Source organism: Nasonia vitripennis, chromosome 4 (genome assembly GCF_009193385.2).
Source record: "Nasonia vitripennis strain AsymCx chromosome 4, Nvit_psr_1.1, whole genome shotgun sequence".
Lineage (NCBI taxonomy): Eukaryota > Metazoa > Arthropoda > Insecta > Hymenoptera > Pteromalidae > Nasonia > Nasonia vitripennis.
Genome location: NC_045760.1, coordinates 3,219,752 through 3,247,343, shown reverse-complemented (window position 1 = coordinate 3,247,343; position 27,592 = coordinate 3,219,752). Strand labels below are relative to the sequence as shown.

At 49.3% G+C, this 27,592-nt stretch overlaps 1 protein-coding gene across 4 annotated transcripts in view; it reads left to right on the top strand.

Moving 5' to 3' along the window:
• LOC100119138 (hemicentin-1) overlaps positions 1-27,592 on the top strand; it is a 219,862-nt gene that overhangs the window by 173,011 nt on the left and 19,259 nt on the right. Inside the window, exon 1 of one of the 4 annotated variants that reach the window (XM_031929882.2) lies at positions 15,800-16,480. The exons of 2 other annotated variants lie outside the window; for them this stretch is intronic. In XM_031929882.2, coding sequence (XP_031785742.1) covers positions 16,426-16,480 — 55 coding nt within the window. In that variant the 5' untranslated portion in view covers positions 15,800-16,425. Of the gene's footprint in view, positions 1-15,799; positions 16,481-27,592 lie in introns of those variants that run through there. One more of the 4 variants, XM_032599517.1, reaches the window with a different exon arrangement.

Sequence of the window (27,592 nt, the reverse complement as noted above, 5' to 3'; positions counted from 1 at the left end):
GTGTCTCCGACTACTATACGCACCGCTACGAAGATTTTCTTCCTCCATCGCTGGGAGGCTAGCTATATGCATATACTGCACCTCTCGTTCGCCAGGTGGTTAATGTATCCGATCGTGCTATCGGATTACGCTGACTAACCAACATCGCGCGTAGGTACCTACAGCCGGCCGGCATAGCCGTACACAGCGCGAACGATCGCTGGCGCACTCAATACCCGCGCGCGCGGCGCATCTCTCTGTCCAGAGTGTGTATATGGGGGTACCGGCAGGGCCCCTGTACGTACACACTCGCGCTCGCGAGCAACAAGCGCACTGCGCGAATACAGTAGCCCTGGCTCTCTCTCTCTCTCTCTCTCTCTCTCTCGTAGTGGTGCTCGCGCTAATGCATACGAGAGACACACTCGACGTGTAATGGTAATGCCGTGTAGCTGTCAGCTGCCGCGAAGAGGTCCCACGCGTCGTCGTGGGATATATATGCTGCAACGCAAGGCTGCTCTGATGCTACTGGCCGCCGTCGACACCCCCTGCCTGCTAGTCGCGAACGCGCCGCGTCTATAGCCCCGCGATAATGGATTTATCCGTTATCCACATCGCGATACTGTACACTGTAAATCCAAGTGTGTTATTTTTACACATTTAAGCGTGTAATATGGCTGTTTTCAATATTACACATGAAAACGTTTAATTTTAACACACAAAATGTCTATTACACATCTATCTGTGTAAAACTACACGCTTCCTGTGTGTAATGTAACATTTACAGTGTATAGACTGTGCGCGTGTGCTCAGGACGATTCAACGACGACGGGGCGGGGGTCACACACGCGCGTAAAACCGTTGTGCGCGAAAAATTCTGAGGGTTCTTTTTTGCGTGGACAGAATTAGAGGCTTCCCAGGCAAAGTGGAGGAAAAAAGGAGGTTTGTCGGGCTCTAGTCTTACCAACGCGTTTACGCCTCCGCTTTTCAGCGATTCTGTTGGCTTAGGACATTAGTCGGTCATTTGTTTGACACTCGTCGGCCGCTTGTCACGGAGGCTCTCTCTCTCCGTATAGATATATGCCGTTGCGGAGGAACGAGCCCAGTTTTCCGTGGAACTACCGCGCGACGATTGGCCGAACCGTTATAGCTCACATCGAGTGGTGACACGAATCTCCGAGAAATCTCACACGAGAGAGAACGACGACTTCGCTGGAAATTGCCGCGAGTATTTTTATTCGCGGATCCGCCGGTATTAATTGATCGTTAACGTACATCTCTCTCTCTCTCTCTCTCTCTCTCTCTCTCTCTCTCTCTCTCTCTCGAAATTCAGTTATAATAACAACCAATCGTACGCTTCAATCATGCATGAGCTACGCAACGTCAATATTTAATGAGCGGCACGTCACACGTCAATCAATATACACCTGCCTCAATTTCCCCATAATTGTTTACCTAACGATGCCGGGATAACACTAAAGCTTGGCGGCGACGCGGCTGAACCGAATCCTACGGATATTTAAATCTCGCGGCGAAGACAAATCGAAGGAAAACTTTCGCTCGCATCGGAGAACCTAAAGCGGCCGAAAATTCAATTCCAATCGTCGCAATGCGCGCGAATCGAACGTCAGCGACATCGCGTCCCGTGTGTGTGCATCGCGAGAGCGAGCTTTATTTCCCTCTGTTTGGAAATTGTCAATTTGCAAACCGCGCGTATACTTTCGCCGAGGCCAGACAGCCTAGGAAATGGCTCTCGCGCGCGCTGAACTTGATTTGCGCGCTCCGGAGTGGCAGGTTATTTTTGCAGCCGCGCGCGCTTGCTTTTCACCGAACTCTACAGCACTGTATTCCCCCCCTCTCTCTCTCTCTCTCTGTGTTGCGGTTCGCGGAGTCTGCACCTTTTTTCTTTGCCGTCTCTCGGAACGCGTTTTTACTATACACGCCCACGCCTGCGACGCCGATGCTCTTCCTATTTTCGATGCGCTTAGTTATCCCGTCGGCTGCATTTACGAGAAGTCGTTAAACCCTTGAACCGTCGATGGGGAAAAATGAACTGCCGATTTTTACGACTGCTCGAGATTTCCTTGTACGCCTGGACTGATTATTATTATTTTTTTCTCTTTCCAGTCCCGTGCGTATGCGTATAGTCTCGACGTGGAATACAGAGTGTGTACAGCTCGGAGGCGAATGAGGAATTTAGTCGGTCCTGATGTAGCCCGGCTTGTAACGCTGACTGAATAATGCAGGCCCGCTTACTCTGTAAACGGTCCCTGACTTCGTAAAATTTTGGACTGGCTGCTTTACTCCAGGGCCGGAAAATTTTCCAAAATCTCGGGTCAGCGCCTTATGCATTTATTCAAGCTCCGCTCTCGCGATTTCCGTTATATAAACGGAATATTCTGTTCTAGTTCCTAATCATTTTTATTCTCTATCGACACCACGCGCTATTTTTTAAAGCGGCCGATATCGATTATTCCTCATACAGCCACGTATCATCAATGAATCTAAATCCAGCTAAAGAGCCGTCTATTTAAAGCTTCAAAGCGTCGAGACAACGAGATGAGAGTGGGAGAGCCCTTTCGAGGGCTTCGAAGAAGGCGCAGGTTGAAATTCATCCGACGACGCGAACTCTAGTAAGAATTTCATGAAATAGGAGTAGGCACTTCCAAGAGCACTCGATCGAGAGAAGTGGGATGATGTTTAGCAGACGACCGCCGTGGGACCAAGGTCTTTAGGACGTATAGCGGCCGCGTATAGTATACACACCAGACACGAGTGGCCGTTAACAATTTCAACATCCGCGTGTCGACCGAGCGGAGCTAGAGAGGCATTATTTTTACGATAACGAGTCGGCTTCGCTCTCGTAAGAGTCGCGGCTGGAAAATATTTTACACCCGAGCGTGAAGGGCCGCGTCTCGACGTCGACAATTTTCTTCGATTTTTTTTTTTTTTTTTTTCATAGCCTATAGACCGTTGAAACATAATTTTAACATCTGCAGCGGAGACACGACCCGCGAACAAGCGCGATATCCAATAAACTCTCGAACGCACTGTTTTCGGCCCTTTCGCGCGTTCGAACGAAATATAAGTGCCATTCGCTGTTTGCTTTCGACGCAAAAAACCTTTTTAAAAGTCGCGCGTACTGCGCATAACATGCAGAGCGGCATTTTATTTCGCAACGCGCGCGGACAGCGATATTAAAAAGAGTTTAACATATCAAAACAGCGTGTTTCGCAAACAAGTTTATATATTGACGTTTTTATACGCGCAGCGCCGCTTCGCGGAACCTCTGCTTCAGACGCGCTGCAGTGTATGCGCTGGATTTCGATCCGCCGAGAGTTCAACGTCAATATTACACTTCTCAAATATTTATTCGCCGGAATGTAATTCATAGGAAAAACGCGGCGAGCAAGCGCGGAGCAGCGCTGTAAATTATTATCATCATATTTCGAAATGCGCTCGAGTTAAATTAAAAACTTGCGCGCACAAGCGTACATGATCGCGACGAAGGGTAGTAAAATATACGTGGAAAATTAATTAAAGACTCGGGAAGAGTTTATACGTTGAAAAACAAACGGGCTGTCTTGCTGCTGTGCGCGATATCCTTCCCGTCATCGCAAAGCTCAATACAACGGATAATTATTGATAAAAGAAGCTCCTCGTTGATAAAAGAAGCTCCTCGCGCGCAATAAAGCACGATTAAAAACTAATTAACGGCTTTCCGTTTACAAAGCTATATACGGTAGCAAAGACGAGAGAAAGAGCTGTGTTATTGCCCCCCCCCCTCTCACTCCCCTAATTACTCGGAGAAGAGGCAGAGCAAGTATCGTCTTTTCTCGCCTCATATAAATCCAGCCGATTCAACTCGCGGACGCTTGTAAGCCCCTCTCGCTCTAAGCTACGGCAATTCCGGGGCTCTCTTTATCTCTCTCTCTCTTGCGCGCGCGCGCGATGGACGCTTCAACGCGCCACTCTGTCCGACCTGACATTTCCATTTTCGCAGATGCGAGAGAGAAAGCCGGGTAATAGTTTCCGCGAGTAACGTCGTCGTTTGAGCGCTGCTCGATTGAATGTCCCCCCCCCCCTTCCTTTTTCTTTTTTTTTTATTTCGCGTGTCCTCTTTGAGACGTATGCGAGAGCGAGATCTTTTCTTTATTACGTACAATCCTTTTTCCTTCGGTTTTCCAGGGGCTTGATGAAATTTTGGCGCGCGCCTTACGTTACAGGTATATTTAGAGCGAGAGAGGAAAAATGGAAGGGGCTTCAACCCTCGTCAACTGTCGGCGTTTTTATTCGCGGCGCGCGATACGGTCCGGATCGTTTTTCTAAATTCATTTGGACGAGCGAGCTGCGAGAGGGAATTTTCATAATTCAGCCAGCTTGATTCGGGATAACGCGATTCCCTTCAAATTAGACGGCTAATTAAAGTGTGTCGCGCCCCGGTATGCGCGGATCATGATTCTTTACCCAGAGCTCGATTGCGAGGCGAACGTTTCATTCAATTTTGGGATCCACCTCGTGGATAATTTATCGCGAAATTCGAGAGGAAAAAAAATAACGAGCAAAGGCGACTGTGTTTTTCGGTTCTTTGTTTATGCAAAGTGAGCTGTTGGCAGGTCGCTGCTGTTTTTCCAAACAGCGCTGCGCGCGCGCGACTTCGTGCGACTCGGTCGGACATTGTAAATATTTCAAAAACATTACGTACATTATGTTGCACACACAGCACAGTGTGAAACTGTCGCGTTTGCGGCTCTTTTAAGCTGGAAACATTGGAAATTTCCTGCATTGAAAATCGATACGGGAGTCGACAGTGGGGGATATCATACAGAATGTTAAACTGCGATCGGTCAATATACGTAATTAAAGAAGAACAACTCAAGCCGGAAGCCGTATCTTCCTGCGTCGTGCGGCAGTTGGTCGAGTACAGCCTTATACACGCAAGCTCCTGATTAATTTTCATGCGGAATCAATTACTCGTCAAAACAGCCCGCGAGCCTCAAAACAAACCGTTGCGCGGAGCCCGATGCTGGAAAAACAAGATCCTTCGGTCGTTCTTCTTGGCAGACGTAATATCGCGCGCAGAACTCAGAAAATCTCGAAACCACATGTCACGTGTATACGTCAATCGGGCTGTTTGGCGCAGATGCGATATATCCGGCAGAATTCTCGGCAAAATTAATTGTACATCGCTTTTCGCCGAAACGGGAAGCATCTAAATGCTGTACGCGCGCACAAAGAAACAACGCCCCCCTCAACCCTCTGAAACTCTCGACATCTCTTCCAGAACACGAGCCGCAGAACGAGAACAAAGAGCTCTCTCGCGCCTTTTGATCATTTGCCTACGAAATCCACTTTCCTCTCTTATTCCACGCACTGGGTGCGCGGGCGGGCGGCAAAGGGGACGAGTTCTTTCGACTCGCTCTCTACTGGTGCACCGGCGCTTAGCATCACAATCCCGTGCAAATTGGCCCGCTCAATTTGAGCGCGCGCGCGAGTTATATGTATAGCGAGAAAGATAGAGAGAGAGAGAGAGAGAGAGAGAGAGAGAGAGAGAGAGAGAGAATTGCAGAGCCGCTGCGGGACACATCTTCTTGACTTGTTCGACCGGCTCTTGCGTATAAATATGGAAATGACCGTAGGAGAGAAACGCCGTTTATTTCTCCTGTAGCGCCGCCGTGATATTTCGCGCCGTATAGTACATAGCACGAGAGTGAGGGAGGAAATGTATGGACGGAACTTTGGGGGATGGACGGTACTGATTTGTTGCTTGAGCTGACATCGCTCGATCTGGTTTTATTTTGGAATTCTACGAATTCGCTGTGAAATTAATTTTTCGCGTTTTTTATAATAGTATAAAGAGCGTACTTGCGGGAAAATTTGATGCTCGATGTAATCATAACTAAAACAGCGCATTCGTCGAATTCTTAATTAAAGAATTCGCGGAAGCAAGCTCACTCGGAATAACGAAATGGTCTTGGTAATACCAGTCAAAGCAGACTCGCTCCCACACACGGGTGTGGGAAAAGTCAGTCAAGAAGAGGCTCTGCATTATCATCGAAAAACAATTAGAGCACTCGAAGATGGCCCGAACAATGGCCGATTGTACAGGTTGACCGAGTCTATGTGCAATCGTCGTGTGTCTTGACAAAACTGCCTCGGCGGCGGCGCACAATGCGAAAGAGGGTCATCGAGAGCGAGAGAGAGAGAGAGAGAGAGAGAGAGAGAGAGAGAGAGAGAGAGAGAGAGAGCTCGACTTCATCATCGGAGCTCGTACAAGAATGACTGCGGTCGATGAGTTTTCCGTTCCAGGCCATCATCTTTTCCTTATTACCTTGGCTATTGGGCTGATATTATTCTCGCTATTTGTCTCTGTCTCCATACCTGTTCTGTTTGATAGCTTCTGTTCTCACCCCCCCCCCCCCCTCTCTCTCTCTCTCTCTCTCTCTCTCTCTCTCTCTCTCTCTCTCTGCCGGCAGTTTCGTACTTTGTGCGCGTTCGCTCGGCTCTCCCTGTGCATTGTATGTATACACATACGCTTATCGAGCTGTCCATTAAATGTCACGTCTGCCGAGGGCACCAGTAGCAGCAGTGCAGCGGCAGCAGCAGCAGCGGAGGCATGCATCATGCATGTGTGTGATATGTATATGGCCGGGCAATCGAGCATTGCTCGCCAGGTAGTCGGAGCCCAAATGGCCGGGAATTCCAAAACAAATACCAATTACCGCTCGCGCGCGCGGGAGGATCCGCTCAAGTTTTGTCTCTATCTCTGCAGCAGCCCTCTACTGCCAGCTCGAATTGCTTAATCAGGACTGAGTGCGCTGAGTTTATTCGACTATACGTCTCGGCTCTCTATGTCCCGCTGAATAAGTAACTACACGCATCGGGCGATTTTTTCTTCCGCGAACAACAGCGATAAATTCACGAAAACTTCGCGCCGTAAATACCATCTCAAGAAAGAGGAAAGAGAACCGGACTGGAGACTCTTTCTCTCTCTCTCTCTCTCTCTCTCTCTCTCTCTCTCTCCGCAAGTTCAAGGTCCGCATTATCACCGGCGGCAGCGAGTCGAGCGGAGGACAAAAAAAGAGCGCATCGCAGGCAATCAGCCCGGCCGAGGCTATACAATAAATCCCCGGGAAACCGTTGTCCACGCAGAGGTACGTGTAAAACATACGACACCACGCTGGATGAGCAGCATCGGCGATACGATAGCCCCGGCCCCTATACTCCGGGATTGAATCGAATCGCGCTCGGCCGATTGGAGCGCGTAACGAGGAGCAGCGGCGGCACCGCCGCTGGTGGTACAATTAGCATCTCTCTCTTAATGAAAGCCATACTACATCGGAGCATCTCTCCTCGAAGAGCCTCAATGATTCTGCAGCCGGTAGCCGCGAATCGGAGCTAAGCGATCGACTGCCGCGCGAAAATGCGATTTAGCAGCGGTGTATGTGGTATAGACCTTCCGTATGGCTCGGACCGGCTTTCTCTCGAACGGAATAGCTATAGCTGCAGCCGAGCGTATAATACGTAGTAGTGGACGTTGCTTTGCCGAGCGAGAGCTCTATTGTGGTGGGACTTGAAACAGAGGCTCTTTCTCTCTGTGTGTGGCTGCGTGAGCGCGTGCTTGTGTCTTTGATGTCTGACACGGCCGTGTGTGTTAGGGATATTTTCTCCGTGAGACTGCTTTTGGCGGTCGCAGGTCGGTTGAAGATTTGATAAAGCGCAAATCGTTCTTCTTCGTGCATTTTAACGGGTACTCGGCGTCGTTTCGCCTAATTGCCAACGCGACCGATCAACCGCAGTCTTTCACTTAAACTCGATGAGAGGACAGATTTCAAAATCACAGCGTTCCAACCAAATTTACCAACAACCCCGACTCCGCATTACAACAAACATACAAATTAGCGTCCCATTGAGCTCCGCGGTCCAGGAAAAGCAATTAACATGTCCTCAACGCGCGTACAACACCGGCGGCCATAATTCCAAAAACTTATTCAATCACGCGGCGCTCGAAATTCACTCATAATTCAAACTGCCCGCGCCATAACCGATCGCTCCGGAATTCGAGTCGCCGCGCGGCAAAACAAATCGAGCGCGCGGCCCGAAAGGCTCCGGTGAATCGATCGCCGCCGTCGCCATCACATGCAGGAAGCGCGAAATTCCCGAGCGAGCTCCGGCACTTTCGGAGCCTCGCTGCTCTGGCAGGAGCCGATATCGCGCGCGTTTCGGAATAATAATGCGAGTTCGCGAGTAAACTAGAGGCGAGGAAAAGAGGTGCTCCTGTGTAAGCTTGTTCACGTGGTAATAAGGTCAGCTGACGGATCAGCGCGTAATACACAAGTTATGCCTGCCGGAAATTGTTATATTCGCCGGGGAATGTAAAGCGGCGATATATCGTGTAAAATTAATTACACGCGGCGTAATTGATGACGAACAATCGGCTCGTATTCCAATTAACAATGTTCATTAATTAGAGTTTATCATTCATTCACTGCGCGCTCTCGGGCTTGATTGTATTATATTTTCGGTCTCGCCGCTCGGCCAAGTTTATAAAGAAATATTTATCGAATCGCCAATAATCGACAACAATCGCTACGCTTTCGGTTAAATCGAAAATAAAAGCCGACGATTAAACAAAATCATAGCTCGTCCCGCGCAGTGAAAGGCGAGGATAATCCAATCTGTATTACTTTGCGAATCGACCGCTAATTTCCTCGAGGCCGCGATACAACACGGTATATACAGAGCCGCAGGACACGGCTCGTTGTGTAGAAGCGCGAGCGTGCCTCCGCGCACTCTTCGAATTTAATAATTCGCGTGCCGCCGCGCGATATCGGTCCGATGCACGCCATGTACTTTCCCTGCGTCCCCTTTTTTTCCTCTTTCTCTCTCTCTCGTCTCGTGTATATATACTCACCACGGCCACTCGAACGGAAAGGGAAATTATAGTTTTTTGCGGATAATCGTCCTCTTTGTCAACCGATTACGCGGCAAAGTTCGAGCGCTCTTGCATACGCGTATAAGCAAGAGTAGGCTATATAACAACGCACGCGAAAAGTCGGGTGAAAATTGTTTTTCGAGCCGTTCCACACACGGCAGCTACATGACGCTGCGGGAATTTTGCGCGCCAGGCGTTATGCAGATTCGTTTACACGCGCGGCGTAGGTATAAAACGAATTTGCTCTATGCGTCGTCGATACGCGCGTACAGCGCTAATAATAACGCGAGCAGGAAGTGCTTTCGCGCGAGATTAAACGGCTGCGTTTTTCCGATAGATTGAAAATCAGCGCGCGATCGACTTTTGACGATATAATTTCAATTACGCTCGTTTTAATTACACACACCACCAGGCGGGGGGAGCAGAACTGATGCAGGGATGTTTAATCCGATCATCTCCACGCACGCGCGTGCATTATTGTAGATTCCGATCGAAAAGCGAAACGTCGTTATCTCGATTCCATTAGCGGCCGTAAATACATGCGATTCTTCTACGATGTAACTCTCGTTATCATCGCACGCCCGACGTCTGGAGAACAAAGACGAAATCGTTGCGTTATACGGCCGCTAATTAGTTCCAATGCCGATTCGCTTGCACTCTCTGTTTTTCGAGAGAGCGTATAGCCTATCGCTCCTCGTTTTCAGTGCAGCAGAGGCAGCTGAAAGTTTAGATTTTTTTTCAAAGAAGAGCTACAAGGAGAAGAAGATAATTGGACGGCTCCGGCTCGAGTGGAAGATATACTGCTGCAGCGGCGCGGCGGCTTGTATCTCGGTCGGATTTTAAAATGGATTCTGTCAATAAGAGAAGAATCGCCTGTTGGTTATATTTATTTATCATGCGCGCGATACTCACGCCTCTTTGCTTTATCCTTCTGTATTATGTTATACGATAAATATAAACAAAAATCCTGCGCGCGGATCGGTAATTGCCTTTCTTGCGCGCACAGGTCGACTCGGTGTATATAATATGGGATCAGCTGACGAAGTAAAAAACACGTCCGCGCAAGAAGTAACCTAATGAGTACAACACCTTGCGAGCGATTTTCTTGCGCGTCGGTACTACCTTGATTTCGGCGAAAGTATTGGCTTTTTGCGGTAATTAGGAGTAGTCCAGGCATCGATTTTCCGCTTTCGCGGATGACGTTAACAATTTTTTTTTGACGACGACGTATGTCGCGGAAAATGAAATGTACACACAGTTATAGAGCGTATACCGCATTATCGGCTATAGCTTTAATACTGTGTAATATGAAAAAAATTACCTCGCGTAGGACTGACAAGTTGTAATATAAATTGACACGGATGCTATAGCTCGTTCCAACGCTTTATTACGCGCGCTTGTTGCCCTAATTAAGCTAGGTACATACAATTTGTTAAAAATACCACCTACGTATACGAGCACTGCACACAAAGAACGATCGGCAAACTTCATCCTCCGTGCAAATGAAATCGAGCCGCGTTAAAACCGAGCGGCAAAAGTAAACAAAATTCCGCGAAAGTTCAAACGTATCCCCGCGCAGTTTGTTTATAGAGAGCGAGCTAGCAGCGCCAAAAACTGAAAAACTTCTGTTTAGCAGCTCTCGGTGCGCTCGTCAAATAAACAAACCAATCAAGACATCCCGCATTCCCTTGCCGGGTCGCACAATCTTCGCGCGAGAGGAGCCAACTTTGCTGATAGCGAGCTGCGAACGACGTCTCGGGGAAAGGAAGTTCGCTTCCTCTCTTCTCTCTCGGCGGCTGCACTATGCGCCGGTATATATAGAGATCACCTTACGTATATACGTATCATGAAATGTTAAACGGCTGCAGCTAAGCCCGGCGTCTACGAGCGAGAGCGAAGAGAGGAAGGAGGACTGGCTGAGCGCAGCTCTCTCTCTCTCTCTCTCCGAGTGCTTTTCAGAAACTAAGTAAGTCATCAGCGATTTTCACCCTTGAATAAGTACGAGACACGCCGCGAGCTGCAAGCACCTCTATATAGCGAGACTCGACTCGGTGTTGGCCCCGCGAATGTTTAACGCTGATGGGCTGTTTTTTTTTCCAATTTTACAAATTATTACGGAGCGCATTTTTCCAATCGAGGCTTTTTAATCACGCAATAAACGCAATTTCACTGCGCCGAGGTCGTATAAAACAAATTGAATATCGATCGCGCGACCCTTCGAAAAATTCCGCCAACCCCCCGCGATGAAACAAAAAAGGATGAAAAAATCGATAGCCATCCGAGAAAACGGCCGGTGCATCATCGTCATCATCATCATCATCATCATCATCATCGTCATCATTCGAATCTCGAGCACGTCCGCACTTGGTAATAACCGAGCGCTATCCTCCCCTGCGCGCGTGTACGCATCATTGTTCGCGTCGCCGCGATAATCCCCGACGCGAAGGAAAGATGTTCGCCACTCGTTTATACTCTCTTATACACAGTCTCCCGCGCGGCACATACACAGCGGCGAAAAATATGAGTAAAGGGATATTCGAGAGAGGGACGAAATCTTGACGCGTGCTCCTTTTTCAGGCTCGTTTGCCTCGGCGCGCGCTCAGGAATAAAGAAGCCAAGGCGGCAGATGGCCGGCCAGGTATACGCTCACCTCGAGAGATACCGCGCGCCGGACACCTGCTCTCTCTCTCTCTCTCTCTCGGCTATCTCTAGGGGCCCGGTGTGCGAGCGGCCGACACACTGCTGCTGCCGCTCGTCTCTCTCTCTTTTTTATTTCTTTTTGTTCTTGCCTTTGCTTTTTTAAATGCTCGCAGCAGGCTCACTTGCTCTGCGCGGAGGAGAGCGAGTTTTATACATACGCCGGCGTGCATAAGTTGCCTCTGGCTTTTCTTTTTGGAGCAGCGCGCGCGTGTATCTGCCCGCGACGATCAAATCTCAATCAGCTGGCTCTTAAATCAGCACCTTTTGCAGGAGGCGCCTTCTCGAGAGTCCATTTTTGGCCAGCCGGTACGAACCGATGGCTTCGAGATTTCGGGCCGAGCTCTGCTCGAAAGTCGTTATTACGGTATATGTAGTCGGGGGCATAATAGCTCGGCCCATTATATTATTGCTCCAATACAAAAGAGCCAGCATATACGCGATATATTCGGGAATGTGAATTAGGGTTTGTTACCTTGACCGTATATAACGCTCCTGATCTGCACAATGCCCTCCGCGAGAGCAATAATCGTCCAATACAATGAGATTTCCAGCTGGATTTATGAACCATTAGCATACTCGGCGAAAATTCTTCGTCTCCCCTCCCGGCAGCGCGATGACCCATATCAATAAAGACCATATCTAGATACGATACTATACAGAGCGGCAAAAAGTCGCCCCGCATCGTCGATATTATAATATCCGCATACAACTGAACTTTCCTCCGTCGTCGGCCATAAATCGCCCGGAAAGTTCATCATGCAACTATGTCAGCGCGCACAGAGTATCGTATACGTATAGAGAGCAAGTAGGAAGAAGCCGAAAAAGAAGAGGCACACACGCGACACGCAGCGCGCGCCATATGTCGCTCGCAGATTGCACGCTATAAACAGGCCCTGCTCGGCATTTTTCAGAGATCGGGGGGACATGTGCAGCAGCAGCAGCAGCAGCACTATACCCACTTTGAAAATAAAACGGCTGCACCACGAGCCCAGGCTAGTGCATACACAGTAATATACACTGCAGTGTATGCCACAGCGTCTCTCTCTCTCTCTCTCTCTCTCTCTCGTACGTGCCTCGTCCTCGCGCCTGTATTATATTATACACGGGAGGATGCTAATGCGTTATTTTCATGCGCCGCGGCAAGCGAGCGAGAGAGACAAGCAGGTGTGCGGAGAATATCTTCCGCGTGCTGGAGAGCGAGAGGAGAGAGGACAACCTGCCGATACCTGAGTGCGAGGGAGGACCGGCTGTGGCGTTGCAGGAGATAGAGAGAGAGATCCCGCGCAAAGATACGTCTACCTGCGTCGGCTGCAGCACAGAGCCATGGCTTTCGGAGGGATGCTGCGCGCGAAATTGGGAATGGCGACGAGGGGCCGCTGTGCAGCTCTGGAGGGCGTCTGCGGAGAGAGTCGAAGGAATTTATTCGAGTTTTATGCTGATCGGCTGTCGTTTGTTACTCCCTATCTCCGCGCAAGCTGCCCCTCTCTCTCTCTCTCTCTCTCTCTCTCTGTTTTTTTTTCATATTCCGTTGCCGGGCATAATGAGGAATGCGCGCTTTGTTTTACACACATACTGGAAATCTCTCTGGAAGAGAGACAGATTTATCGAAGGAAAAAACGGCATTGTACCGCGTGTAATACAATTTCCACTGACTTTTCCCATTCGTTACGTAACTCCTTTATAATTTAATAAGAGGCGCGCAGGATCACGCCGTCGTAAAAAGAAGAGCGAGTGCAATCGAGCGCCTAGAAAGGGTCTTATTTCGGGGGGCTATTGTGCAACAATGCGCGCTGCGCTGCAGTCAAGCAGCGACGACTCTTTCTCTCTCTCTCTTTCAATAGAAATTCCATCCTCCAGCGCGCTGCAGCCCCTCTCGAGAAGAAGAAGAAGAAGCGAAGGTCTAACCCCCGACCGCGCGAGAGGAATTAAACGTCTATATACGCGAGAGCTCTCTCTCTTCAGCGTGCACCGATATAAATAACCTTTATACGAATCATAAAATTCTCGCGCAAGCCGTCAGTCCTACAACGAACGTCAGAGCGAAACAAGGGGCTGTGCTCAAAGAGAGCGAAACACGAGTGTGTGTCTCGTATAAAGCTTTTTGGACACATTCCCGCTCGGCCGACGTTAATTATGCGGAAGTAACGCGAGCCTTTAATCAAGAGCCGCAAAAAGACGGCGACGCGACGGCGTTTGAAAGTTTAGCATGTCTCTCTCGTTAAATACAAAAACGTGAGATTCCCGGATTTCCAAGTGCGGAAAACATTTTTCGAGAGCGAGGCTGCTAAAAATTCGGCCGCCGACGGTCAAAAACGCTCGGTGGTCCCTGCGGGTTCCAGCAAACTTTGCCCCGGAGCGAGAGAGAGAGTGTGTGCACAGCCGAAGAGAGAGAGAGAGAACCACCTGCCGCAGGGATCCTCGGTCGGTGGGGGCACGAACCGCCGTCGTCGGTCTGCCGTTCCCTTCTCCTCCTCCTCCTTCTCTGCAGGCTCGAGAGAGAGAGAGAGAGAGCCCTTCTCTCTCTCTCTCTCTCTCCTCAGGTTCTATTCCTTCCCCCCTCATGTCCCGCGCGCGTGAGCCTGTATAGGCGCTGATGCCCGTTGCGATGCTCTCTCCGCTTCTGCGGGCTTCACAATGCTGCACCTGAATTTCGGACGTGCTACTGCAGCCTATGGAAATTTTTCCTCGACCTGGAAGCAACTCGCGGCTATAAATCTTAAGCCAGCGAGCATCGCTCGAACGCGATCTGGAAAATATTATTAATCTCGCTCTCGCAGGAAACCGCGCGAGCGCGCACGGAAAATCGGCGTATAATCGGCTTCCTGTTTGCCCCCGGAATTATACGAACGATGTTTCTGTAGTAGAAAAAGGCCAAGCCGGCTTTAAAGCCGTATAGAGGGGGAGTGATCAATTTTTCTTTCACCTGCTCCGCGCGCGGCCAACTGGCTAGTCAGGCTGCGCCTATGTTTCTAGCGTAACCGACGCGAGCCCGTATATATCGAATTTTAACCGAACCGTCGCGTCCCGATGACTCGATGCTTTCCCGAGGAGGCTTTTGTGTACGGAAAAGAATTAGTTACAACCCAGTTTCCGATTTCTAATCTCGCATCGGACTTTCGGCTCGATACCGATGCAGCGATGCTCTCGCGACTTCGTAATACACGCACTGGCCTCGAATTAATTCGTTATCCGCTATCGGCTACTATACAGCAACAACGAGATAACGCAGAAGTTAGGAGACGACCGCGTAAATGCTGCAGCGGCTAATTAATTGACCATCGCGCGTGTAGTCCGCGAAATATGCTTTTGTAATTATCGCGCCGAGTCCAGCGCGTACACGTTATTAGATGCACACACGGCAAAACCCGCAGCGCGAGAACTACGGCCGCGTATAGTTTCAATAATCAAGTGCGCGAAATGAATCTCCCTCTGTCCGGCAGCTTTTCGAGTGTAATACGTATCACATACGCGCACAGAGCTGTAGTGCACATAAGGCGGGAAAAATCGAATTAAGCGACAAAGGGCGCAGCCGACGCAATCACGGCGCTAAATCACAATCGTTTAGAGTGTAGGTGAGAGGGGGTGAGCGGTATGCATGAAATTTTCAAAGTTATATCCGACCGCCCTCTCGGACTTTGCTCCGGAGTAATTATGACTGCGGTCCAACTGAGAATTATAGCAGTTTGGAACACGCGCAGATGAAACGGCCGAGTTCTAAGTCGAGCGCTTGTGCGTTTGTAGCAGTACAGCGCGTAGACACTGAGACGTTCGCGAGTGAAGATCGACCGCTGCAATTAATATCGTCGCACATCAGTATAGTGGACCCACTGCGCCAAATATCCAGAAACGTATGGTAGTTTCGGAGCAGAGGTAAAAAATCATCGGAGAAGCATTGTGAGAGCCCCTTGAGCTCTCTCCCTCTTCTTCAACAGCAGCAGCAGCAGGCCGTCTCGGGCATCGTACAGCCGCTGCATACGGTTTGAGAAAAAAAAGGAGAGGCGAGAGCGCCGTATACACGAGCGTGTGTATATATATATATATATATATATATATATATATATATATATAGGTATATGGACAACGAGCCGAGGCAGCGGAGTCGAGCCGCCGCGTCGCGGCGCAGGAGTAGGGGATGGTTCCGGCGGCGCGCGCGGGCTTCGGTGGGGGGCTTCCTCGGCGCGCCGCGTCCATACTTTCAGTTGCCGCGCGGCCGTTGAGAGGTGCGCAAGCGACTTTCGACACATCGCACACACTTACACATCTTGGAAAATTCTCTTCCAGACGACAAACGTGAATATATATATCTATATATATATATATTGTTGTGTGCGACACGCAGTGACTTACTCGGGGGTGTACTATCCGATGATTCTGTGTGCTTGTGCTCAGTGATAATAGTAGGCAAATAAAAAAAAAAATAAATAAATAAATAAAAAGGTTCGGCTTTTCTTTTCTCCGAGGCGTGTGCATGGAGAGAGAAACAGTCCGTTAACAGTGCGCGAGTGTAATACTTGTATACGAGTGGACAGAGAGCGAGCGAGGCTCCTGCTGCAGTTTATAGCTGATCGATGAAGTTTAACGCGGCCAGCTTACCGAATCATCAGCGATCTAACGACGTCTCGTCGGAGATGAGATGATCCGAGGGGGAGACTGACCGGATTCTGTGCGCTACATCTTCTTCTTCGAGTGCGCGACGAATTTTCACGACTGCATATGTGCCAACGAGGAGTGAGCACGGCAGAGAGGAGCAGCAGTTGAAGACAGAAAGAGAAAGATAGAGTGCGCGCAGTGAGTGCAATAGAGAAGAGCGAGCCATGTTCAGGATAAACTCAGCGATGCGCTTTGCCGCGTTGCTCGTCTTCGGCCTCGGTGAGTACCGCGCTGGAATGCGCTGGATCACCTGTTTCTTCTTTTCTTTCCTTCGCCTTCGCATACCTCTACTCAATTTACAACACTTTTCGAAGAGGGAGTGAAAAATAGCTCCGTTTTCTCGTAGAAAAATTTGAAAAAAAAAATCCAAGAGCGACTTGCCGATAAGCCGACACTCAGAGCGTTAATTAATAATCTCGCGGTGCGGGCTCGGCTTTTAAAATTCGATATATCGGGCTCGCGCATTGTTATGCACTAAAGAGCTACGAGTCGAGAGCTCGCAAGCGAGTGGCGAATATAATCGACGAGTGCCTCGCGGCGGGATAATATAAAAGCTATATCGTCGCGCATCTCTCTGAGTGCGTGTCGACGAGTACGTGCTGATGGCGTTCGATTATTAACGTAAATAGTGACGAGGCTTATGAGCGATCGAATTCTGCTGTGTGCAGTAGCCGGAGCGAGAGATTTGTTTTCTTTCTGCGGCTGGCTTGGATTTCAATTGCTCCAAAGAGAGAGAGAGAGAGAGAGAGAGAGAGAGATGAAATCCGCTCGATGTGTAATCTCGCGCGAGCGGTAAATGTTTATGCATAACTCGCTGAGTCAGTCCCCGCGCGGCTGTTGCGTTTGTAAATATTTCTTTGATTACGTATACGCATAAGCAGCTTCGGGAACGCGTACTGGAAGCATATCAGAAAACTTGCAGTCGAGAATAAATCTCGTAGTCTCCGACGTGGTTTTCGAAAAAATTAAGAGCTCCTCGAATGTACGCGCGCTACTCCGGCAATGAAATCTCGATTAAGGTATTAATATAATCCCGTCTTAATTTAAATCCCTCCGCCTCTCTATCTCGCTTACTCTCGCGCTAAAGCTCGGCTTTAATCTTTTCCGGGTGTACTATAGGAAGAGTTTCGTCGCGAGGCGGCCGTTTTTGTCCGCGCGCGGAATATCGCTCGTCGATTTTCCATTTTCCCAATCTTATCGCCGTCGCCGCAGTTCGCCATCTTTATACTTATAATACAGCTCCTCTCGACTCCGCGAATGTCCTTTCCACACTGCGATTGCATTTGAGGATTTCCTAACGATCCTCGCTTCTATACATCGAAGTCGTTTGACGAATGCGCCTCTTGAACTTTCTCGCCATTGTGCAATAAATAATCCGAGCTTTAACGATTCCATCAACGTTATATCCCGATACGACAACAGGCGTGGCTATATAAACTGATTATATTATTATACGAAGCCGAGGTTACACCGCAGCGCTTCGTCCTAAATTCGCCGCCTCTTACCTAACGCGAGTTAACAACAACCGCTTCTCCATTACACAGCGGCCGATATTACGATGCTCGTATATACGCGTACGGTATAGACTATAGGCGGAATAGCACAGAATAAACACAAGCCGGAATAGGAGTCGGACAAACGTATGAATCGAACGTAGTATGTAGTATACTATAAGCAGTGAGATAGAGAGAGAGAGAGCCACGCGGTCGAGGCAACTTTCGAAAGTTCGGCCGATGCACCGAGTTGCCGCGCTCGACGCTAGAGGCGCCAGCTCACGGAACCGCGTGCTCGCCGCGTACGTTGGGGAAGAGGAAGGAACCGTTGCGCCTTGTAATCCCCCGCGATCGTTCTATAACGTATTTTTCGACTGCTTCGAAAACTCGCCGTGTCGAGAGCTTATCTCGGCGTGAACATTTTCCTACACAGCGCACTGCAGAATCCATCGCATAAATAATTCAGGCTGCAGTGCAGCTGGAAGCCGTTGTGCGAGCCCCCTTAAACCCCTCTCTCTCTCTCTCTCTCTCTCTCTTGCTCTAGGCAGCAGCCTTGGAAAATCCAAGCATACACAAGCAGGCTGCAGCAGCAGCCGAGCGCGAGAGATATCGGGAGAGAGGTATACGAGGCCTCGAGAGAAACGGAGGCTTTCACCTGCCGCGGAACGGGTCCCCGCAAAGTCGCCATTACGCGCTCGGCTCCTGGCACACACGTACCTTTATCCGACTATAATGGATTCGAATTAATCGCGACCATACATACCTCGTGAAAGTCCCGTGTATGTGGTGTATACTTAGGTATATCGCGAGGAGTTTACGCTCAGCGAAAGAAAAAACTCTCGAGGGTTCGCTGACTTTTCTCGTTACGCGTCTCGGGCACTTTTCTTGCGATGGATTCTCGAAACGCTTCGCGGCTCCGATCTTTGGGTCGCGATATACCGTGCGGGCGTAGTTGCGCAATGCGCTAGCGGCGAGTTTGTTTTGTTCGTTTTAGAAATTGTTCTGTACGGCAGATTTTTCGTTTCGTAAGTTGCGAGGGAGAAACGCTCGTTATGCGATCGTTTTTCACTATGGCGTACGCAGGATGCGCCCGGATGGGGATCGCCGTTATTATAAACTTGCGCGGGCGCGCTGCAGCGAGATAATATTGTTAAAAAGTTGCGCGCGAGAGAGAAAAATTGATATGATAACTTTCGCTTGTTCTGGGCGCTTTATAGTTCAATGATTCAAATAATGAAGCTAACAAGCAGGAAACTTTTTTCCCACACGCCGGCAACGCGCTCAGCTCGTGCTAAACTTTCGCCGGAGAGAGAAAAAACCCTTTTTAATACACTGCAGCTATAGCCCCGTGAGTTTATATCCCCTTAAAAAATCGCGTTTCTCTCTGGATGATGATGATACGCGGGGCTGTATCGTCGTTTACAAAAGGACGAGAAAAGCGGAAAGACCGAATGAACTGCCGGCGCGTATAATCGATAAATCATCGTCGCGTGGGTGTATTTACAAAGGTAAAACAAGCGGAGCTCGAACAATAATATAACTGCGCGCTCGCGAAATCGCCGCATTAAAAATCACGCGTCGCGACTCTCTCCCGTTTCGTTAAATAATCGTCATCCATTTACAAGCCAAACGAACGCGAACGAATCACTTTGCGTGAATTTACAGCGGACGATAGTCTCGCGGGACAGCCGCTAAATATTTTACGGCCCTCCCAACGCAAATAAAATCGCCGTCGCGCGAGCGCGGCCGGAAAATGACTGCGCCGCTAGAAAATAATAAATTCCGAATTAACGCTCGCTCGCGCGCGCCCGTACAATCAAAAATTAACCCCGTTATTCCCCCGCGGCGGCGAATCGTCGCGTATGGAGACGATACAGGACACGCGCGATTCGTTATCGACGCCCGGGCTTTTTATAAAACCGTATGCGATCGCGTCCGAGAGTAATTTTTGCATCCTTCTGCGCTCTGTACATACTACCGAGCAAATAAGCAGAACGTTTGATCGTTTTTATTCGCCGGAAACGGGGGCACGCGCGGCAATTTCGTGACCCGCTTGCGATTTTTAACCGCGCCGCGAGAGCCATTGTTTAATCGCCGATAAAATATGCTCTCTCTCGCAGAGGGGAGATAAAAAAAAGAGCGCGGTGTGTGTACATCGGTGCTGGGAAAATTCGTCGCTGCGGAGAGAGAGAGAGAGAGAGAGAGAGAATTAAAGCGATTCGGCCACTTAGCGAGTTCGCGCTTTGTGCAATTTTCCGCGCTTTAAAGCTGCCTACACTGCCGAGTATAAACTTATCGCCGCGCGGACTTTATCAAAAAGTTATCGCGTTGGCGCGTATTACGCGCTGATTAAAAAATACACGCGCGCTCTCTACTACTGTATATCCCAGTAGTTTGTCACGGAGGCGGTTGCGCTGGTTTGCGCACATTCAACATTTTCGAGCTGATTTTTCGGTCCATCTAATGACCGCGGCGCCGACTCGGTAATTCCGGAAGCATTAACATTTTTCCCGAATCCGTAATAACCTGCTGCTGCTGCTGCTGGGCGCTGGAATATACGCTGTATAATAAATCGCCGAGCATTTTCTCGGCGCAGCCATGCTAAATTTTCGCGGCGAGCGCGCTAATGCGCCGCAGACTCGCGCTTACATACCTGTGTATACGTTATATGTATATAGCTGAGTTATAATATACACAGGGCGAGCGTAGGGAGAGAGAAGAGCAGCCGAGCGAAATTCGCGGACCGAAGGAGAGAGAGAGACCGAAATGTCGGCGGCCGCCGGACACAAAGACACGTTGACGCGCGCCGTGTAATCTTCCCTGTGTGCAGATTATTGTACACGTAATTAAAATACGCGCGAGCGGAAGACCAGGAGCTGCTTTGGTTATATATAACGAGAGAGAGAGAGAGAGAGAGAGAAAGAGAGAGAAAGCTCGTGTCCGCAGCAGTAGCCGTGGGTCATTTCGAGTGCGTTTTACGTGTGTAATTCGAGAAATTGTTGTTATTTTTACTCAAAACTTATCCTATATCACACACATTCGCGCAATAACGTATCACAAACAAACGCGCGCGCGCGCACACAGGCTTTGCGTAATTACAACACGACGAGAGAACTCGCGCGGCCCTGTTTGCATTATCTAATTCCCACAGGCGTTAAAAAGCCAACGAACTGAGCAGCAGCAACGCCCGCGATATAAGACGCGCTCATTAAAATCACAACGAGCCGCATTAGCCAGAACGCGTATACATTAAGTATAATATCCATGTACGGGGAGTGAACCTCAGGCGAGGAGCCAAAAAGTCGCGTGCTGCTGCAGCGGAAAACGCAGCAGTAGCAGTGTATTATATGCACACAGAGCTTATGACTGCTCGCGAGAAACCAGAGTCGCGCTGCAGGGATCGACATTGAAAATACGCGGCGAGACGGAGCTGTGTGTGTGTGTGTGTGTGTGTTTACGTATAATACCCGGAGGCTAGCTCTGTACTCGCGTGTACGTAAGGCAACGCGAGGCTGCACACACAACAATGCACACAGGGTCTAGTCCCAAGGACGGGAGGATTAGTCTCGTTTTCAATTGTGTCCGCGTCTTCTTTTGTTTCCGCGCTGATCTGTCTGCGTGTTATTTCGACGGAGATTTTTCGGTGAATCCCTATGTGCTTACACTTGTGAGCTGCGACGGATTATTGATAACGAGTCTGACCCGCTCCTGCCGCGATCTACTTACATGCGCTTATAATTACGTAACGAACTTAACCCCGTTTTCAGCGCGAGGCTGTGTCGTTGTTACAAACAACGGCGCGCGATCCAATTTTTCATCTCTCTCTTCGCGTTATTTGCGCCCGCCTTGTGGCTTGATTAAATTTTAATTATTCACGCCGACGATGACGACGTTCCGATGCTCACACTGCATGAATCACTTTTGATATACGAATTATATCATCGTGACACACATCGGTCGCGCGATGACTTAAAAATCCGAGGAATATAATATACAAAACGGAAATTTCGCATGACTCAGTCGTATTCCGCTCATCAGCGATACGCGCGCGAATAAAGCACTCGGGCTCACGCGCGTTCGCCATTAAAAATAATCTCCCGCATAAAACATCTCTCTCTCTCTCTCTCTCTCTCTCTCTCTCTCTCTCTCTCTCTCTTAGCTCGAAATCACGAAAGCTCTTTATTCAGAGCGCGCGAGCAGTCAAGAAAGCTGGAATCTAGAATCCGAGAGAGATAAGAAACCAGCAGCCGGATGACACAGAGACAGAGAGAGAGCAGTGTCTCTCTCTTTCTCTCTCTCTCTCTCTCTCTTTACGAGGCTCACGCATATACGCGATTGCGCGAACCGCTGCCAAACCGCCAGGGCTCATATAACCGCTGCAGCCGCGTATTCGTTTATTCCGCAGTAAACCCTAGAGGGAGAGAACGAGGCGCAACAAAAGATCGTCTTTTTGTTTTAATGGGAAATTCTTTTATTTCGAACGTATCGTCTATACAAGAATCGAGAGTAGTAGTGAAAGTATATTTCCGCATTCGATCAGATTCCAGCAGTCTATACGCGAAATATCTAGCGAAATTATCACGTCATGCTCATTGAAACCGCTCTGTGATAACACTCGAATTTACGAGGCTTTTTACACGCGCGCAATCGGTTTAATTAACCCGAGCGCGACATCGTAAAAATAAAGGGGCAAACATCGTACGAGTAAAACTATCTATAATTTAGCCATTATCATACGATACACCGCGAGAGCTACCTACGCACGGAAAACAGAGCCCGTAAAAAATGAATACGTCGGCAATCGGGCGCTCGGAGAGGCATTTAGCGCGTGTTTAAATCGAGCACACACGCGACGCAGTTATTTCCAGCGCGGCTTGCCGCGCAGAGTCATCCCTAAATCTCTAATGCTCGTGAGCGCGCCCTTATCCCTCCGGAGGGGGTAGCTTTCCATACTCCCCCCGCAAATACTTTCAGGCTTCTTATTTATTTTTAGCACGAATGTGCAATAAATCTCCCTTAATTTTTCACAGTCAGGCGCCGCCGCTGTCTGTCATATCGGACGCGCGGCGGCGGAGAAAAAGAAACAGAACAGCGAAGCGAGAGTATGTGTATACATATATCGCAGCCTCATCTAATCTGCTCGGCGCGATCGACCATCAATTATACCCTAGGTTCAACGGCCCTTATTTCCGCGGAGCGCGGCAACAGTCGAAAAGATAATTACGCGCAAGTAGCTTTCCTTCCCTGTGCGGTGTGCGAGGGAAAAACAGGTGAAAAATAGCGCGCGCGAGTTTCAAAAATTGCTCGCTGCTCGCTCGGCCCGGAGTTTATCAAGTTGCCAGGCGGCAGACGCGACGCATCCTTCTCCCGCCGACTCGTTTTTGCTCTTGTTCGCGCGCGCCCAGAGTCGAGCTGGTTTAGCGGGAAGAAGAAGGAGTCGAGTCGCGAGATGGGAATTTCCGCAACGAATCGCCTCTCTCTGCTACTGTTTACACGCGGGCACGTCTGTCAGCGCACTCGGTGATTATTCCCCGCTTTTCGAGTTCGGCGCGGTGGCAACATTCCTCCGCTTGAAAAAAAAAAGCGAACGGAGAGCGAGTATCAATCGCATAACTGCTCCGTAAAAAACTAAAAAACTAGAGCAAGACGTCCAGGGGGAGAAGTACAAAAGCTGGAGAGCAAGTTGGAGCCGCGTATGTGTATACGTGTGTCCCGAGCCGGGACAAATGAAAATGGTCCGCGCTAGACGCCGGCAATTTCTTACGCGGGAGACAGAGATAGGGCTGCAGCTGTCTCGTCTTCTTCTTCTTCTTCTTCTTCTTCTTCTTCTTCTTCTTCCTCGCGTCGGGGAAAATCGATTCCCGAATGGGGCGCGATTTATTTCCGGAAGCACCGCCGCCGCCGCTTGCTTTATCCGCTATATTGCCGCGCACTACACACCGTGCGCGCGAGCTTTTCGCTTTGATCGTCCGAGTAAATAGTGCGTTTGTGTATAAATAGCGCGCGCGTACACGAGCTTGATTGAGTTTGGAGGGAAAAAATTGTCGGCGGCGTATCGACGAGTCGATACATCCCTCCCTCGGTGGCGCTTCTTCGCCTTCCTCTCTGCATTCTTCATGAGGGTAATCGATTGTGTACAGAGAGAGAGAGAGAGAGAAAGCGAGCTGAAATTGAATTGACGGTTCGTTGGTAAATATTTTACCCAGACGTCGCGCCGCCGCACGTGTGTATGTATATCACGAGATTTACTTTGCTTTCCCGCGGCGAATGAATACGCGATGATCTAGTTATATCGTATACCCGAATCGGTCAGACGCGCTGTAAAATTCACGCGACCGCACGGATAGTTTTTATTCGACGCCTCGGCTTTGTATTCGCGAGCGCAACAGCGTACTCCGCACCTGACTGGGTCACTAATTTGCCGCGGATTAACTGCACCGCTGCTTATATTGACGTTTTCGCGCGCAGCTCTCGCCAAATCAGACGGCTGATTGATCCCGGAGTCGGGCTGATTTCTGAATTAACGAGCGCACACACACGCCTATACGGATCGCGAATCTCGTCAGCGGTCTACATACGCAGACTGAAAAACAAAGCTGCGCCGAAGATCGCGTCCATGGCCGCTGATTAATTATAAGCGGACCACGGCGAAAAACCGCAGTGGCAGCTTCCGTGGCGCCTCTTTTTTCGCGCTCGATAATTCAACGCCAGCGAGAGAGAGAGAGAGAGAGAGAGAGAGAGAGAGGTGACTCTCTTCTTGGTTATAAATAAGAATCCGCGCCGTTATAACCCCAATCGATGCGACCTTATTTAGGTGTACCTTATACACAGCGAGTGCGCCACGCGCTATAGCCGCACGAGCGAGGGGGTAAAAGTCGATATTTACCCTAGAGAAAGAACTGAGGAAAAAAGAGAGGCATTAATTTGCTTAAAGAGTTTACTACACTCTCGGCGCGCGCGCGCGCGTATAATAAAATGCGACGCAGAGCGAGAGAAGAAAGAGGAGGTAATAAATAGCTCGTGTAGAGGAGCTCGAAGACGCTGCGACCGGATAAATGGCTTAATTTGCAGGGAGAGAGAGTGAGAAAAATATACTTATATCGGATACCTGCGGAAATGAAAAATAACGAGCGGGCAAAAAAACGCGCGTCGATGTTATTTCGCCTCAGCCGGGGTAAGGCTCTCGCGCGAGGTTTAGATTCGCTGAAAGTCTCCGAGGATCTGAGCTGGTGAATAATGCCGGAGGAAAAATCGCGTATAATTGACCGGTATCGAGATTGGCATTAAATAGTTAACGATACACGATGGATAATACAATAACGCGAAGGGAAAAATACATCCCGACGCATTTTCAATCGAGCATCGCAATCCCATACGAGAGTAGTTATACCTAAGCGCGCATGCGAGTATAGCGTGTATAGGTATTGTAAGAACGTGCAGCCACGGCGCGCATATAACTAGTCCAGATAATAAATATAAATGAGCAGGGGCAAAAGTCTAAAGAGGCCACTAGACTTTTCGCGAGACGAGCTATAAGAATTTCGCGACACGCAAATGTCTTACTTCAATCCAACGTTCCCGTAACGTTATACCCACCCAGCTTGCGGGGCGACGTCCATCACGAAACAAAACGTTCCGCGTGTAAGCAGGAAGTTGTTTGAAAAAAAAAGGAAACTCGCGAATAACGGATGACTTTAGAATCGCATGTAAGTGCAGAGTACGTGTACACGCGGAGTCTTAATGGCTCTCGGACTTGCATATGCACATAGAGCGTTGAAAGACTCAAGCTGCGGTATATCGAACTTTTAATTAAATTCCATGCTCCGGTTTTATACATACGGCCCTGGCGTTTATACGTCGATTTCAGCGCGAGGGCAGCACAGCAGCAGCGAGTGGCTTTGCTTAAATTTTAATGGATCTCCCTTGCCGGTCAGTTCTGGATGCACACAACACACACTCGGATTTCCAGCTGGCTCCGATCGATCTCGTATATATCGCGTAAATGATTAATGGCGCCGGCGCCGCTCGCGCTAGTTTCGATGATTGCGTTAGAATATTCCGCCGAGCTTTGATTTCAAAGCGCTAATACACGTCGCCGGCGCTCTCTGCACCTTTTTAACCTGAATGTGTGTAAGGTGTATCGATTGCCGAGAGCTTAGCTTCATACAAACGAGCCCTGGCTGAATGCAAACGAGGCAGAAAGAAAAACAATTTACTACACCCACACACACACACACACACACGAGTCCTTAACTGCACGAAGTATCCTGCGATTTCGTGTAATTGCCGACGCGCACGTAACTTTTCCTCCCATAACTGGCTCCGCCGTCTTTTTTTCCTTTTCATCGCCACCAGCCCCTGTACGTGTACGTGTAATGAAAAGTTATGGAGCAGTACTTGCACAGAGAGACGTGTGTGCCGTGCGTCTCTCCTAATTTCAAGGGACAATAATTCAAGGAGCTTTCGAAGTGCAGCGCCGAAAGCAAACTTGTTTCCGCCGCGTAATTCATGTAAACTGCCGCATTCCTCACGAGCGATGTACGGGAATTGTAATAATTGAAAGTTTCGGCGGCAGAGTTAGAGGAAATGTGCCTTTTTGCGCGTAAGTATGTCGCGTAAGACAAAGTTGAGTCGCCGGCGCGTTTGACGCGTCCAAAGTTATATTGCGGTTTCCGCGCAACTTCTTTCCTGCGTGATGCATACGCGTACACACACACACACACAGAGCGTCGCGATAAATCTCCCCGCGAGAGAGCTAGCTGTTATGTTACACCGACGAGGGATTAGTTGTATACGTCCGCGTATCGGTGACACATAACTGAACACAGCGTCGGAGAGAGCAACGGTACAGGCGCACCTTGCGCGGCTCTCTCGCATCGACGTGCGTCCATTAAATTTCCCTCGGGCTGATGTCTGTGGTTCCATTGTGTTTTTCTCCTCCGGAGAAATTTTGTAAAGCCTCGCGCAATTAGGCAAAGTTCACATGATACGCGGAAGCGAATTTCCATTGTGTGTCTCGTCGGTGGGAAGTGTTGTTTTTTTTTCTCGAAAGAAAAAAGTAGATTGATGCGTTGGAAAGGAGCGTAATGGCGAAATGTAATAATCTTTGTTGCGCGACTTTTTGAAAGGAGCGCGCGTTTACGACGTCGATTACCCGACGGCTCTAGTGAATTCACAGTGGAAGAATGGCTGGCGACTGTAAAAATTTTACACGCGATAAACAAAATAATTCCTTGAAAGAGAAGCATAATCCTGAAGAAGGAGCAGGGGCTCTCGCGGCGTAAAATAAATTTGCACAAACTCGATCCTTGCCCGGACGCTCTTAACTTCTTTCTCAACTGCCTCCTCTTTCATTGCCTGCTCTCGTTTTATTCCTCGCGGCGGCAGCAGTCTTCCTTCATCCATCTCTCTTTGGCTGCCTCGCTCTCGCGCGAATATGGCCTATCTCTCCTTAAACGCCGGCGCAGCGAATCCGTTTGCTTGCCTCGCAGTTTGTCGAATGCGCTTCCTCCCCCTCTATCTCTCTTGCTTACCTGCACTTCATCCCGCGATTTCCTCTTAAGCGGCCAGCATTAAAACGCATCCGCAACTGCGGCCCCCGTAACCATCGGAGCGCGTAATCGTCGCTAAACCGAGACGCGGATGAAAGAGCCTCGAGACTGCGAGGATAAGACTCTCTGGGATTTATACTCGTCGTCGCGGCCGATGAAGCGTGCCGAAAAAGTGAGTATCGGCTGCTCCGCCGCAGGATTATTTTTCCTTTCCCATACCTCGTCTCAGCTCTTTCTCGTATTGTACAGCCGTCTCTCTTTCATTCTCCGCCGAGCGACGATAAAGG